This window comes from Podarcis liolepis, assembly GCF_965112155.1.
Source record: "Podarcis liolepis genome assembly, chromosome: 2".
Classification (NCBI taxonomy): Eukaryota; Metazoa; Chordata; class Lepidosauria; order Squamata; family Lacertidae; genus Podarcis; species Podarcis liolepis.
This window is the reverse complement of record NC_139555.1, coordinates 16446555-16461534: the sequence shown is the minus strand read 5'-3', so window position 1 is coordinate 16461534 and position 14980 is coordinate 16446555. Positions and strand designations below refer to the sequence as shown.

General features: G+C 45.9%; 1 protein-coding gene across 18 annotated transcripts in view; it reads left to right on the top strand.

The window, feature by feature from the left end:
* LIMA1 (LIM domain and actin binding 1) overlaps nt 1-14980 on the top strand; it is a 68464-nt gene that overhangs the window by 37164 nt on the left and 16320 nt on the right. For 5 of the 18 annotated variants that reach the window (XM_083489963.1, XM_083489954.1, XM_083489960.1 and 2 more), the window contains 3 exons: nt 6607-6712; nt 9928-10082; nt 14128-14235. In XM_083489963.1, coding sequence (XP_083346089.1) covers nt 6607-6712; nt 9928-10082; nt 14128-14235 — 369 coding nt within the window. Of the gene's footprint in view, nt 1-6603; nt 6713-9927; nt 10083-14127; nt 14236-14980 lie in introns of all 18 variants that reach the window. The other 13 variants (XM_083489955.1, XM_083489953.1, XM_083489966.1 and 10 more) reach the window with 3 other exon arrangements.

Genomic DNA, 14980 nt, shown 5'->3' with positions numbered 1-14980 from the left:
CTCAAACATTCAGTTGCATATAACTTTCTAGTCAGAACCCCAGGTCCTACTATCTTCCCTTGTCTCCTTTTTGAAGGGAGCGGGTGGCGCTGTGGCCTAAACCATGGAGCCTCCTGGGCTTGCTGATAGGAAGGTTGGCGGTTCGAATCCCCGCGATGGAGTGAGCTCCCATTGCTCTGTCCCAGCTCAGCTCCTGCCAACCTAGCAGTTCAAAAGCACAGTGCAAGTAGATAAATAGGTACCGCTGCGGTGGGAAGGTAAACGGCGTTTCCGTGCGCTCTGGTTTCCGTCATGGTGTTCCATTGCGCCAGAAGTGGTTTAGTCATGCTGGCCACGTGACCCAGAAAGCTGTCTGTGGACAAACGCTGGCTCCCTCGGCCTGAAAAGCGAGATGAGCACCACACCCCATACTGTAGTTGCCTTTGACTGGACTTAACCATCCAGGGGTCTTTTACCTTATTATAGCTTTGGTGACTAAGTATTCAATCCCAACCTGGTTTATCTGGGAGCAAGCCCCACTTACTCCAACGAGACTTACTTCTGAGTAGACAGAGGTTAGAATTGCTTTGCAAATGGACGTTTTGCTGCCCTAACAATTCGGTTCGTCGACACGCACTGGACTGAATGAAGTGTTTTTTCCCCTTACTGTTCTAAACTTCCTGTTAAGAAGTTTCCATTCCATGGAAAGTAGAAATTGCTAGGTTGTCGTGAACTTTATTATATGTGGCCGTTACAAGCAGGCGTGTATTATTTCCCTTACCAGCTTTCGCAGGCTGCTCATGCCCCAAAGCAATTACGTTTTGAATTTTTTTGTATTTTAATTACGACACCTCCATTGAAATCATGACTCCAGCTTCTTCCTGATGCTGGGACTTCCTGGAATTTGAACGCTGACCTAAAGTTCTGTTGACACAAACTATTCATGTTAAGTGTTTGGGAAAATCCTCACCAAAATGAATTCCTGTCTGCTTACGGCAAGCTGGGGTTTGGGGAGAGAAGACGCGGGTTAAGTTGCTCCAAATAAACTTAAGCAACCTCTCGCTTTCATTTGAAAGCCTCTACTTTTAACAAGCGTTTTAGCTGATCTGCTTTCTAGCCAGCTGCAAATTGTTTAATGTTTATGTATGCTGCTAAATTGTAAAAAGCATTTTCTCAAGCTTTGAGTTACCACCCACTGGTAAAAGGAAATACCATCTTTAATCCCCCCCGGCCCAATATTCCTATTTAAAGTAATAATCCAAAACCCAAAATTGCTTTCAAAATTTTTGTGCCTTTGACTTGCAGCCCCCACTGATTCAGCTTGAAGCTTTTGCTGGTTTTGAAAGCAGCTCAAGTTAGGGCTGGGTGATATCTGGTTTTGAATATTGCGAGATACCACCCAGCTAAATATCGCAATATACCGATATATCACAATGTCTGAAATAAGGATGGAGCTATGCAGAGACATTGGCTGGCTTCACAGTTTCCCCCACATTGTGATTTTTGCATAGGTCAAAAACTATGAAACCAATATCATGAAAATGGACTTGAAACCGGTTTTGGACAATATATCGCCTAGCCCAAACACACATCATGGTTTGAAATATATTGCCAGGTCAAAAACTATGAAACCAAATCGCTATATGGACTTCAAACTGGGTTTTGACGATATATCGATATATTGCTCAGCCCTAGCCCTAGCCCAAGGTACCTAAGCAATTACTTCTTCTGGATATGCAGTTTGACAGAGTCCTCTGGCACTTCTTAAAGACTTCCTGTCACATGATATTCCGTAAATAGGAGTCTCTTTCATTAGATGTGGAGAAAACAGCAGTGGGGAGCGTATGTCCATATACAGTGGTACCTTGGTTCTCAAACTTATTCCGTTCCAGGAGTCCGACTCCTGAAACCGTTCGAAAACCAAGGTGCGGCTTCCGATTGGCTGCAGGAGCTTCCTGCACTCAAGCGGAAGCCACAGAAGCCGTGTCGGATGTTTGCCTTCCAAAAAACGTTCACAAACTGGAACACTTACTTTCGGGTTTGCGGCGTTCGGGAGCCGTTTTGTTCGACAACTAAGCCATTCAACAACCAAGGTACCACTGTATACCCATTGTGTGCATGCATTGCGATACAGTTGAGGAAAAGAGTATGTTCACGGACATAGAAATTAATGAGGCAACAGTTCTATTTCCCCTCTTTTGAATGCCCGATTTATGCCCCTTTATAATAATAGTAATTTCTAATAATTTATTATTTATACCCCGGAAACTGCAATTAATCCAGAATGCGGCAGCTAGACTGGTGACTGGGAGTGGCCGCCGGGACCACATAACACCGGTTCTGAGAGATCTGCATTGGCTCCCAGTATGTTTCCGAGCACAGTTCAAAGTGCTGGTGTTGACCTTTAAAGCCCTAAATGGCCTTGGCCCAGTATACCTGAAGGAGCGTCTCCACCCCCATCATTCAGCCCGGACACTGGGGTCCAGCACCAAGGGCCTTCTGGCGGTTCCCTCATTGCGAGAAGTAAGGTTACAGGGAACCAGGCAGAGGGCCTTCTCGGTAGTGGCGCCTGCCCTGTGGAACGCCCTCCCAGCAGATGTCAAAGCAATAAACAACTATTTTACTTTTAAAAGTCATCTGAAGGCAGCCCTCTTTAGGGAAGTTTTTAATGTTTGATGCTGTACTGTTTTTAATATTCAGTTGGAAGCCGCCCAGAGTGGCTGGGGAAACCCAGCCAGATGGGCGGGGTATAAATAATAAATTATTATTATTAAATTATTATTATTTGGCTGGGTCTCCCCAGCCACTCTGGTAAGCTCCCAACAGAGTATTAAAAACATGATAAAACATCAAACATTAAAAACTTCCCTAAACAGGGCTGCCTTCAGATGTCTTCTAAAAGTCAGGTAGTTTTTACTTCCTTGACATCTGACGGAAGGGCGTTCCACAGGGCGGGCACCACTACTGAGAAGGCCCTCCACCTGGTTCCCTGTAATCTCACTTCTCGTGGTCAGGGAACCACCATTGACTAAGTTAGCTACGGGATGCGGGTGGCGCTGTGGGTTAAACCACAGAGCCTAGGACTTGCTGATCAGAAGGTTGGCGGTTCGAATCCTCATGACGGGGTGAGCTCCCGTTGCTCAATCCTTCTCCTGCCAACCTAGCAGTTCGAAAGCACATCAAAGTGCAAGTAGATAAATAGGTACAGCTCCGGCGGGAACGTAAACGACTTTTCCGTGCACTGCTCTGGTTTGCCAGAAGTGGCTTAGTCATGCTGGCCACATGACCCGGAAGCTGTACGCCGGCTCCCTCGGCCAATAAAGCAAGATGAGTGCGCAACCCCAGAGTCGGCCACAACTGGACCTAATGGTCAGGGGTTCCTTTACTATGTTCTATGTGAATAAGCAGCCTGCTGAAGATCACTTTACTAATTCTTCATCAACAGAAAATCTTGAGACTTTTGGTCTGAACTGGTGGTGATGGACCAGGAATGAGAGGTTGGGAGTTTTGGTGGGTAGCTCAAGGAATATGTTGACCTAGTGCACAGCACGGGTGAAAAAGCCAAATTCCATGCCAGGGATCATTAGGAAACTATTGAAAATAAAACTGCTGATAATCATAACGATGACATGATAGAAGTTGGACAAATTATGCCTGGCACTGGAGAAGGTTGGTAGAGAAACGTTTTTCTCCCTCATAACCAGGGCCGGATTTAGTTTTGATGAGGCCCTAAGCTACTGAAGATAATGGGGCCCTTTATATGTCCAACTGTCCTTTGTCAACAACAAATTGTCACTGTTTTTTGTGTTGAATACATGCGATATGGTAATTTATAGACCTAATAGGTATCTAAAGCCATTTGCACATAACAAAATATGTATTTTATCAAAGTAATTTTGGAAAAGTCCATGCAGAATGCAAAGTCCATGCAGAATGTAGGCACTCTATATAGAGAAATGAGCAAACCAGTGATATTTTAGGGAGTAGGCTAGCAGGCAGGGGCTATTACTTACATCATAGGAGCCTACACAACACAGAACACTGTTGCTGTATGTAGGTTTTATTTTATTTGTTTTTTATCTTATATTTTGGAAATTTACGTCCAGGTTTTTTTCCTTTAAATTTTTTTGGGGACCCCAAGAGAGTGGGGCCCTAAGCGATAGCTTGTTTAGCTTATACTGTACAGTGGTGCCTTGCAAGACGAAAACAATTCGTTCCGCGAGTCTTTTCGTCTTGCGATGTTTTTCGTCTTGCGAAGCACGGTCCGTCGCAACTGCGCCTCTTCAAGCGGCTTTAAGAAAAAAGCGCAATGCGTTTTCGTCTTGCGAAGCAAGCCCATAGGGAAATTCGTCTAGCGAAGCAACGCAAAACCGAAAAACCCTTTCGTCTAGCGAGTTTTTCGTCTTGTGAGGCATTCGTCTTGCGGGGTACCACTGTACGTAAAAATGAGTCATAACACTGGTTGGTATCCGTGAGAACAGAATGCCAGTCAAATATACCATTAGCCTCATCCTGCAAGTTCTTAGTTTCTTTCTGTCTTAAGACCCATGTGATTGCCAGTTTTGAGTAATTATATGCAGGCCAGTATTTGTCAGTCTTATGAGATTTCATTTTTATTGGCATTGTAACTTTTCGTTAGCTTCCCTGGGAATCTGTAGAAAGGTGGAGTTAAAACTTCTTTAAAAAAAAACACACAACAAAATTAAAGGTTTGAGCAAGCCCTGGGGCCTCATTTGGCAGTGGGGCTTGTCTGTCTTGTACATTCAGCTTTGTAGATTAATATTAACTTAGTTTAAGATTCCCACCGCACCCCCAGCTAGGTAACTGTGGCCTACCTAGGTTATAAAGAAAGTGGTTGTGATTGGTACAGTGGTATCGGTGTGCATGGAATCAGTGCTTTTTTTTCTGGGGGGGGGGGGAGTGAGGGAACTCACCACAAAGTTCGTTTATTGTGAGCCCAGTCGCAGTGCTACCCCCAGCCTCTGCCCAAGGCAGTGGCTAAATGTAAGATGTGATTAATAAGCTCAAGCAGACAATGATCTGGATTATAAGTGGCCACAACTTTGATTAGAGACATAGGTGGATTTTTGGCTCAGACATTGGCTGTATATCTGTTCTAGCCCCAACATACAAAAAATAAATATTATTTAATTTTAAAAAGGTAAGGGGAACCCAGTTTCCTCTAAAATCTTCTCAAGAAAGCCACTGCATGGAATGATGGGTAACCATTAAAAAAAGAGATCTCTGCCCCTTTGGTGCAGAGATGTGGGTGGCGCTGTGATTTAAAACACCAAACCTCTTGGGCTTGCTGATCAGAGGGTCGGCAGTTCGAATCTGCGCAACGGTGGTGAGCTCCCATTGCTCTGTCCCAGCTCCTGCCAACCTAGCAGTTCGAAAGCATACCAGTGCACGTAGATAAATAGGTACCACTGTGGTGGAAAGATAAACGGCATTTCCGTGCGTTCTGGTTTCCGTCACGGTGTCCCATTGCGCCAGAAGCGGTTCAGTGATGCTGGCCACATGAACCAGAAAAGCTGTCTGTGGACAAACGCCGGCTCCCTTGGCCTGAAAGTGAAATGAGCGCTGCAACCCCATTGTCACCTTTGACTGGACTTAACCATCCCGGGGTCCTTTACCTTTACCTATAGTTTAATGTTTGACGGGTGGAAGACAACTGAGGGAGGGTTGGGAAGGGAGATGCAAGAATGAGGAGGCAGAAAGACAGCTAGCTAAGCATGCATGCTTTGTTGCAGCTGGAATGGAGAGTTATACTGGTGTAGTGGTTAAGAGCGATAGACTTGTAATCTGGGGAACCGGGTTCGCGTCTCCGCTCCTCCACATGCAGCTGCTGGGTGACCTTGGGCTAGTCACACTTCTTTGAAGTCTCTCAGCCTCACTTACCTCACAGAGTGTTTGTTGTGGGGGAGGAAGGGAAAGGAGAATGTTAGCCGCTTTGAGACTCCCTAGGGTAGTGATAAAGCGGGATATCAAATCCAAACTCTTCTTCTTCTTCTTATACGAAAGTCTTAATGGACGAAGTAGGTTTTGAGGAGTGCATCTGAAGGAGGAGAGAAGGGAAGCTCTGAGTCCAGACACAGAGTAGCGAGGAGGAAAGAGCAAAGTAGTTTTAAGCGAGCTGGAAATCTCCAGGTGGTTTAAGGCCACAGATCAGGGAGATGGAAGGTCTTTGGCACAGGAGCTAAAATAAGCATGAGGAGTAGAATGGGACAGAGGAGAAGAGAGAGCTGAGAAGTAAGGACAAGGTATTTGTGGTGGAAGGGAAGCTACTGGAGATATTTGAGGACATCCATGATACAGAGATAAACAAATACTCGGCCACAGAGTTCTGGATAGAGTTGTGGAAGGACTGAGGTTGTGGCAAAAGGAAACCTAGAAGGCTTGTAGTAGAGGTAGGAGCTAACCAAGCATTTCAGCCAGGGAAACCGAGGAGATGTAAAAGTGATTTTTGTTGTTACGTAAATGATGTATATTCTTTATATTAATGAATATAATTTTATTGGCCATGAAACCTGTGTGCTCAAAAGCACGATGCTCAGACAATCCGTTTCAGAACGAGCCAGTAAACTGATGGGTTTGTGCCTTTCTTTCCTTTTGTTTTTAAAGCAGGTTTTTCGTGACCAAGGCAGGGCTGGTGGTAGGAGAATCTCGGAGAACAGCTTTTCCTCGGAAGACCTTGACTTCAGTTCCGGAGAAAGAAGCCACAATGTCTCAGGTGGGCAGCGTTCAGTGTTGCATGGATCTTTGTGTTATGACGGCTTCTCCCCAAATGGTACGGTACACTGGTTAAGCATCATTTTGGCAAAGTGGAAGAGGGATCATCTCCAAAACCTGGGGTGTCCGAGGACGGCACTGCGGATCAGCAGTGCTGCCATACTCCATGGTTTGAAGGGTGGCAAAGGGTGGCCCCCAGTTTGCGGAATTACCTCCCTTCTGAGTTGCATATGTGCCATCACTTCCTGCTTTTGGACAGTTGGTCAAGATGTATCTCTCTACCCAGGCCATCAAATGAGTGAATGTTTTCCCTCCTTCTCTGCTGCTGCACACTACCGTCTTGTCATTCTGTTGTTAGCTGTTTTGTTATTTTAATGTAAATTGTATTCTGCCGATTGTACTTTGTTTTGTAACCTGCATTTGGACCACTTGGTGAAGGGCGAACAAACGATAAACTAATTGATGTTCCTCTCATTTTATGCAGAGTAGCAATAAGAATAAGAATAAGAATAAGAATAATTTTATTATTTATACCGCACCCATCTGGCTGGGTTTCCCCAGCCACACTGGGAGGCTCCCAACAGAATATTAAAAACATTATTATCTAATGAAAACCTATGCCCTTCATTTTAATGTGCAGGATTGATATCTCTGTGTTGTTTTTAAAATTACAGTTGCAAATTTAAAATTGCCATTGCCTCCTATGCGCTGCTGAGATCTTCAGTTTTTATTTTTGGTCCCTGAGGCGGCACGAGGGTGTACAGTACATGAAATAAAAAGGGGCCAGTATAGCTATTTCGTGTTATAAGGAAAACCATGAAGGCACACGATATAGATTCATATGAGGCATCTCTTGGATAGCATTATTCCACACATGCAGAAGAGAGCATCGATAGGGAAACAATATGCATCCATACCACAGATAGCAGCTGGAGGATTATTGTCAATCTTCTTCCTTATTATTATGATTGATGCAATGATCTTTGTCATCATCACCAACAATGCTAGGGCACCATCATCAAGCATTGTAAATCAGCTCTTGGTATGAGCTTTCGTGTGCATGCACACTTCTTCAGATACACAGATCTGAAGAAGTGTGCATGCACACGAAAGCTCATACCAAGAACTAACTTAGTTGGTCTTTAAGGTGCTACTGGAAGGAATTTTTTTTATTTTGACTATGGCAGACCAACACGGCTACCTATCTGTAACTGTAAATCAGCGTTATCATTTCCCCAAATTGTACATTTGGGGGGGTTGGGAGAGAAACTGAGGCAAAGACTACCTTGGCAGAGGCAATATTTGGGTTGGGAGAGGACTTCCCGGTTCATAGCTGAGTCTGCTGACTGATTTGTGGTTCATAGTCCATAATTTATTTGTCCTTTGCTTTACCAGTCTGTGATAATCCTGCTAGCAGTTGCTTTCCTGAGGGAAATACAGTTGTTTCTTTTGACATCTTTCCCTCCACAACCAGTGCTATTTGCCTTGCGTTCCTGTGCATTTGCTTGTCTTGCACCTGCTCACCGTACAAGGCTCCTGGTGGCATGTACTTGTGTGTATTGATGTTTCCTGTTGCTGCTGTTACCTGAAATGAATTGGCAGACACGGAAGAAGGGGTTGGGGTGGGGAGAGCAGAAACTCTTAGCTGTTGTGAGGTGCGGAAGCGACAAGAGACGATTCTTCAACGGCTGTAGGATAGATAGCGTGACATAACAGTGCAACTAGGTGGGAGGCCAGGACAGTTACTTGACCCACCCTGGGTTGTACCATGTCCTTTAAAGTGAAGGGGGAGCTAAACTACACTATGGGGTGAAGGGATGAGCCTTTCCATTGCCGCCTTGTTGCCCCTGAAACAACAGTTTTGGGGTGTGTTTCTTTTAGTGACCAAACATAGCCCCAGCAGTTTGGAGAAGAGAATCTGCCTTTAGGTTCAAACGTACGAGCAACAAAAAGGTTCAGGCTTCCTCCCACCCACCCCCTTCTGTCTGCCAATGCTACACTTTTAAAAGTCTCCCCGTTCTCCTGCCTTGAAGGGATTGGGCAATAATCTGTTCCTCTCCCGGTGCCAGTTTGGCCCTTGGCTAGCAAAGGAGATTGTGAAACCTTTAAAACAGGTGTCAGAACAGCCCTTGAGATGCAGTTATCATGCCTTGGTTAGGGCAAATCAATTCCTTGATGGCCTTTCTCGTTCCAAATACCATCCCTTTCTCTTTTCTGCTTCCCTCTCCCACCCCCACCCAAAAATAAACGATTTCATTCCTGGGCAAATCTGCATTTGGGGATGCGGGTGACACTGTGGTCTAAACCACGGAGCCTCTTGGGCAGGTATAGGCAAACTTGGCCCTCCAGATGTTTTGAGACTACAATTCCCACCATCCCTGACCACTGGTCCTGTTAGCTAGGGATGATGGGAGTTGTAGTCCCAAAACATCTGGAGGGCCGAGTTTGCCTATGCCTGTTCTTGCGCTTGCCGATTGGAAGGTCGGCGGTATGAATCCCCACGACGGAGTGAGCACCCATTGCTTTGTCCCAGCTCCTGCCAACCTAGCGGTTCGAAAGCACACCAGTGCAAGTAGATAAATAGGTACCGCTGTGGCGGGAAGGTAAACGACGTTTCCGTGCGCTCTGGTTTCTGTCACAGTGTTCCGTTGCGCCAGAAGCGGTTTAGTCCTGCCGGCCACATGACCCGGAAAGCTGTCTGTGGACAAACGCCGGCTCCCTCGGCCTGTAAGCAAGATGAGCACCGCAACCCTATAGTCGCCTTTGACTGGACTTAACCGTCCAGGGGTCCTTTACCTTTTTGCCTTAGGTAAAGGTAAAGGGACCCCTGACCATTAGGTCCAGTCGTGACCGACTCTGGGGTTGCAGTGCTCATCTCGCTTTATTGGCCGAGGGAGCTGGCATACAGCTTACGGGTCATGTGGCCAGCATGACTAAGCCGCTTCTGGCAAAATCAGAGCAGCGCACAAAAACGCCGTTTACCTTCCCACCGGAGTGGTACCTATTTATCTACTTGCACTTTGATGTGCTTTTGAACTGCTAGGTTGGCAGGAGCAGGGACCAAGCAACAGGAGCTCACCCCGTGGTGGGGATTCGAACCGCCGACCTTCTGATCGGCAAGTCCTAGGCTCTGTGGTTTAACCCACAGCGCCACCCACGTCCCTACCTTTTTACCTTACCGACTAGTAATGACAACTGTCTGCTCTCGTGTTCTAGGTCATCCGCTGTGCATCTCTCCGACATCAAGCCTGGAGAAAGCAGAGAGCAGGAAGAATCAGGAGATGCCTCGCTTGTCGGAAACATCCATCAAGGATCGGCTTGCTAAGTACCAGGCAGCGGTCTCTAAGCAGGGAAGCTCTGGTGGTCTTGTGGTAGGTCCTCCCTTTCCTATAACTGGCCAGCTGTTGCTTTAGCAGAGCCCACTGTATGAGGGGTGACTCCAGCGAAGGTTGATCTTGTTTGGAAGAAGGTGCAATACTTGGATCCTTGAGGAGTGGCGTTGGTGACTTGTACAATGCATTTTATACAGGGCATGTAGGTTGTTTTAAAGCTGCTGAAAGGGTTTTCAGACACCCCTCTTCCTCCTGCTTTTGGATATGCTACTGTCTCTTGGTTTGCATGTGCCTAGCGCTCTGCCTCTGAGGATCTCTGCATGCAATCGGAAACCAGCCTGGCCATCTTGCTGGGAGCATGTGTATGGAGGGAAGCCAGGTGTGAAACGGTGATGTGACTTGCCCAAAGCCTTGCTATCGTCTCTCTCTCTCTCTCTCTCTCTCTCTCTCTCCCTCCCCTTTTTTTCCTGGTTCATTGTATGGTGTTTTACGTAATCAATGGATTCATCTTCTCCCTGCACGACACCCACCCCCGGCTCCAAGCTCCAATTCATCCATAACAATGTTATTTGTTCATGCTGTGCTTCTGTGGCTGATCTGTACTTGGCTAGACAAATATTTGAACGGGAGATGGAATAGCTGCTGTAGAGCAAATTGTCCTTGAAGGGGAAAATTAGCAGGAGTGCCAGGTTTCCCAATTTGGGGGGTGGAGGTACTGTTTTGTTCAAAATTGGTGACTTGTGGGAGCTTTGTGTCCACAACCCAGTATCCTCTCAGACTCATGATAGCTTAGCCACTGCTTTTCTTTTTCTGGATTAAAAAGGGAAGCACGTGTCACACTTTGAGGTGAAAAAACTTGGGTGGTTTGGCTTTTTTAAAAAAGTGTAAAAAGGTAAAGGGGCCCCTGACCATTAGGTCCAGTCGTGGCCGACTCTGGGGTTGCGGTGCTCATCTTGCCTTATTGACCGAGGGAGCCGACGTACAGCTTCCAGGTCATGTGGCCAGCATGACTAAGCTGCTTCTGGTGAATCAGAGCAGCGCACAGAAACGCCGTTTACCTTCCCGTCGGAGTGGTACCTATTTATCTACTTGCACTTCGACGTGCTTTCAAACTGCTAGGTTGGCAGGAGCAGGGACCGAGCAACGGGAGCTCACCCCGTTGCGGGGATTCGAACCGCCGACCTTCCGATCGGCAAGTCCTAGGCTCTGTGGTTTAACCCACAGCGCCATCCGCGTCCCTAAAAAAAGTGCATGCAAGAGTAAAAAGGGGAAAGCGACATGCTTAGAAGAGCCCACACCCTCTTCATCTTCCCCACAGATTGCTGATGTGACTTGAGCAGAGATGTGGGGCCGTATTCAGCTACTGCGTCCTGCCTGCGCATGGATTTCCACTTGTGCAACAAGATTTCCTCCCTCCCACTGTCTGTGCCCTGCACCTTCCCCAGTTCTGCTCCAGAGAGTTGGGGTAACCCCTAGTACAGATTTAGGGGTGGATGCAGAACGGGGGAGAATGTTTTGTTGCGCAAGCGGAAACGTTCCATTAAGTGCTGTGTTCGAATGCACTCATAGTTGGCAACCTCCCCTTGCCAGGGGCAAAGAACCCTGCTCAGGGATGGTGGAAGGATCCAGTTGTCTTCCAATACAGAGCATATGTTTCTTTATTTAAAGCAATTGCTATGCTGCTTAACACCATAGTTTCAAAATCAGAAAAAAGCTGGCTTTGCTGAAATTCTTTTTTTTTTTTTAAAAAGGTCTTCACTAGGCAGCTGAAGTTCAGTACAAAGAGAGGGGCCTGTTTGATCTTGGCAATGAGGTTGTTTCGTAGAATTGGGCCGATAATACTGAGTACATGGCACTTGGTGGATGTGTCTAAGCCATGTGGGGGGCCACTAACAGTGACTCCCCCAAAGACTTCTGTGATCATGCAGGGATATAAGGGATCAGATGGTCTTAGTGGTATACCGGACTCACATTAAGAGCCTTATAAATCACTACAATAGCCTTGAATCTGGCCAGTGTATATGGTACTTGATTTTAAACACAGGAGTTATGTAGTGGCAGTAGTCTGTCCCCCATCTATCTCCCCCCAACATAGGCTAATGGGAAAGGAGGCAAAGCTGGAACAATAAATCATACAGAGATACAGCAGGCAGACTCCTTTCGATGGCTATTGTGTATGCAAGAGCCTCTAATAATGAATTCTATTGTTTGTTGTACGCTGTTGTGACCCTGCACACATTTTGAGCATCGTAAGCAGGTAAACACAGCACAACCTAGATTTCATAAGCACTAGGGAAGCTGGTCTTCCCTTCTGCCTCTCTTGCGCTAACAGGGAATTCTCTGAAAATTCTTAAACTTCTCGAGTTTGCCGCAGCTTGCAATGGGCAGGTTCACCTCTCTGACACAGGGGCTTTCTTCTTCTTGCCATATGCAGCGCCGTATTTCTGATGCTCTAGTTCAGTAATTGAAAGGAAATTAATGGCATGGGTAATTGCACCTTGATTAACAAATCTGCTTAACTACTAACGGCTTCCCTCTGCTTTGCCTTCAGTTTCTTGCCTTGCTTTCTCAAATAACAGGTGTCAGCAGTCTGTTGGCTTCTAGGGGGTGAATTGGTCAATGCACAGAGCCTCTTAAGCACATGATTGTGTTCAGATTTTTAATAATAATGGCAGAAGAGGCTGAGAATCCCAGATCAGAAGCAATCTTGGGGCTGAACTCCTCATTACACAGAAATGTGCCTAGCAGGATCCCAGAGACCCCTTGTAAAGGAAAACAGTGTTTGTGTGTTTTTTGTGTTTTGGGGGGCGCTGTTATTTCTCCACTAGAATAGTGGTGGTGGTGGTGGTGGTGGGGTGCTTAACCCTGTACCTGCCAGCAGCTTTTCTGCTGTATCTTCCACTCCATGGGACTCCAGGTCCATTTGCCTTTGTGATGGAGCTGAGATTTGCTTCTGAGCATCAATGGGGTGGGTTTTCCAGGAAAAATAAAAAACAAAAATCAGGCTAAGTTGCCTAGGGTAATTGGCACCAGAAAAACCCCCAACTCAATTTGAATGGGAAAAAATCTTCTGATGCCCTGATCCAATTTAGTAAATGAAAATAAAATAAAAATGCTAAAGATTTTGCAACTGCCAAGCTTGTCTAATAATGCATTTGCAGCTGGTACTTAAAAGCTCTCCGCCATGCGTGGAAGGCAACGAATGTTTGGCACACCCGCTTTAGAAAGGTAGAGCTGCTTTTGCAGTTGTTTTCTGCAGTTGTTTTGGCTGTGTGATTTTGCCCATACGCATAATCAGGGTTTTCCCCCAGCCAGAACTCACTAGAACTCAGTTCTGGCACCTCTCAGGTGGGTGCCACTGCCATTATAAGAGAACAAGGGTGGTGTTCATGGTGAGTTCTGGCATGGCGAGTTTCTAGAAAAATAGCACTGTGCATGATTGCCGGAACGTAACACCCATGCAAGATGTAAGTCGACTGTACATGCAATAGCTAGTTAAATTGGACGGTAAGCTATTTTTTTAAAAAAAAACAAGGCAATAAAATGAAATAAAAGCATGCTTTGTATGGAACCTGTGTTAACAGCGTTCAGGAGACTGGAAGGCAATGTTTCTTAAACATTTCCCCTTGCTTGATGCAAGGTTTTTGGATCCTTTTGTTTGAATTTGAAGGGGAGGCATGCTTATTTAACGACTTCTCTGCTAATTTGTGGTAAAGCCTGACAGCTGGCTTGGGTCAGAGTTCAGTGTCTTATTTTGTGAAGACTATTAGTAACAGTTGCTGTGTAGGATAAATAACAGCTCTGGCCACCTAAAAGCTTCATCCAGTAAGGAATAAGGCCTCTCTGGGAAAACACTCTAATGTGTTGATGGAAACTGCTGTATCTTGACACTCAGGGCTCGAGCGTTGTTGTTGTTGTTTTAAAGCCACTTTAAGGATACGATTGAAGGGTGGTATAAAAAATACTTCCGTTTCCATTGTCCTATAACGTATCCGACTTTCTCAAAAGACTTGAGCGAGCTCTCCCCCCCCCCCTTTTAAGGACTTAAAATATACAAACGCTCAAGTGCTTTGTCATTCTGTAGAGTGAGACTCAAGCCATTGAAAGCGAAGATAAGAGCTACAATTCTGAACAGAAGGAGAACTTGCCACCGTCTTCAGAAGATACGTTTCCCCAGCAGGATGGGGAGAAGGTAAGAGATGGATCGTGTTGGGTGAAGATCAGAAACAACTTCGCTTGGGAGTGGAACTGCTTGGAGAGGCACACCCGGAACACTGTAAAACCGCAACATCTGGAAACTCGAGTTGTATCTGCTGATGTAAATTGATTGCAGGCTGTGCTGAGGTTCTGACTGTAACATCATGGAAAACAGCATTGAATCTTAGCCATTGAATCTATCTGTAAAGCATGCTAGGGTTCATATCCTTTTTTTTCTTCCCTTAGCACCGGCTACCTAAAACTACATTCCAGCGTTGTACAAGTGCAACAGGACTTCACTTTCCTCTCTGCCACCCACTCCTGCACTCCCTCAATCTGCTTGGGAAGAGTTCCTTACTATTATAATTATTATTTATTGAATTTATACAACACCCTATACCTGAGGTCTCATAGAATAAAATCAAAACAGCAACCAAATACCGCCCCCCCAAAAAACACCACTTTTTAAAAGGGCATAGGATGTACATCGGATCAACCAAAGGCCTGGTTAAAAAGGAATATTTTTGTCTGGCGCCTAAAGGTGTATAATGAAGGTGCCAGGCGAACTTCTCTGGGGAGAGCATTCCACAGATGGGGATCCACTTCAGAAAAGGTGTGTTCTTGTGTTGCCACCCACCGCACCTCTTGAAGGAGGGGGCACATGAAGAAGGGCCTCAGAAGATGATCTCAGGGTCCGGGTAGGTTCATATAGAAAGATGCGGTCCTTGAGGTATTGCGGT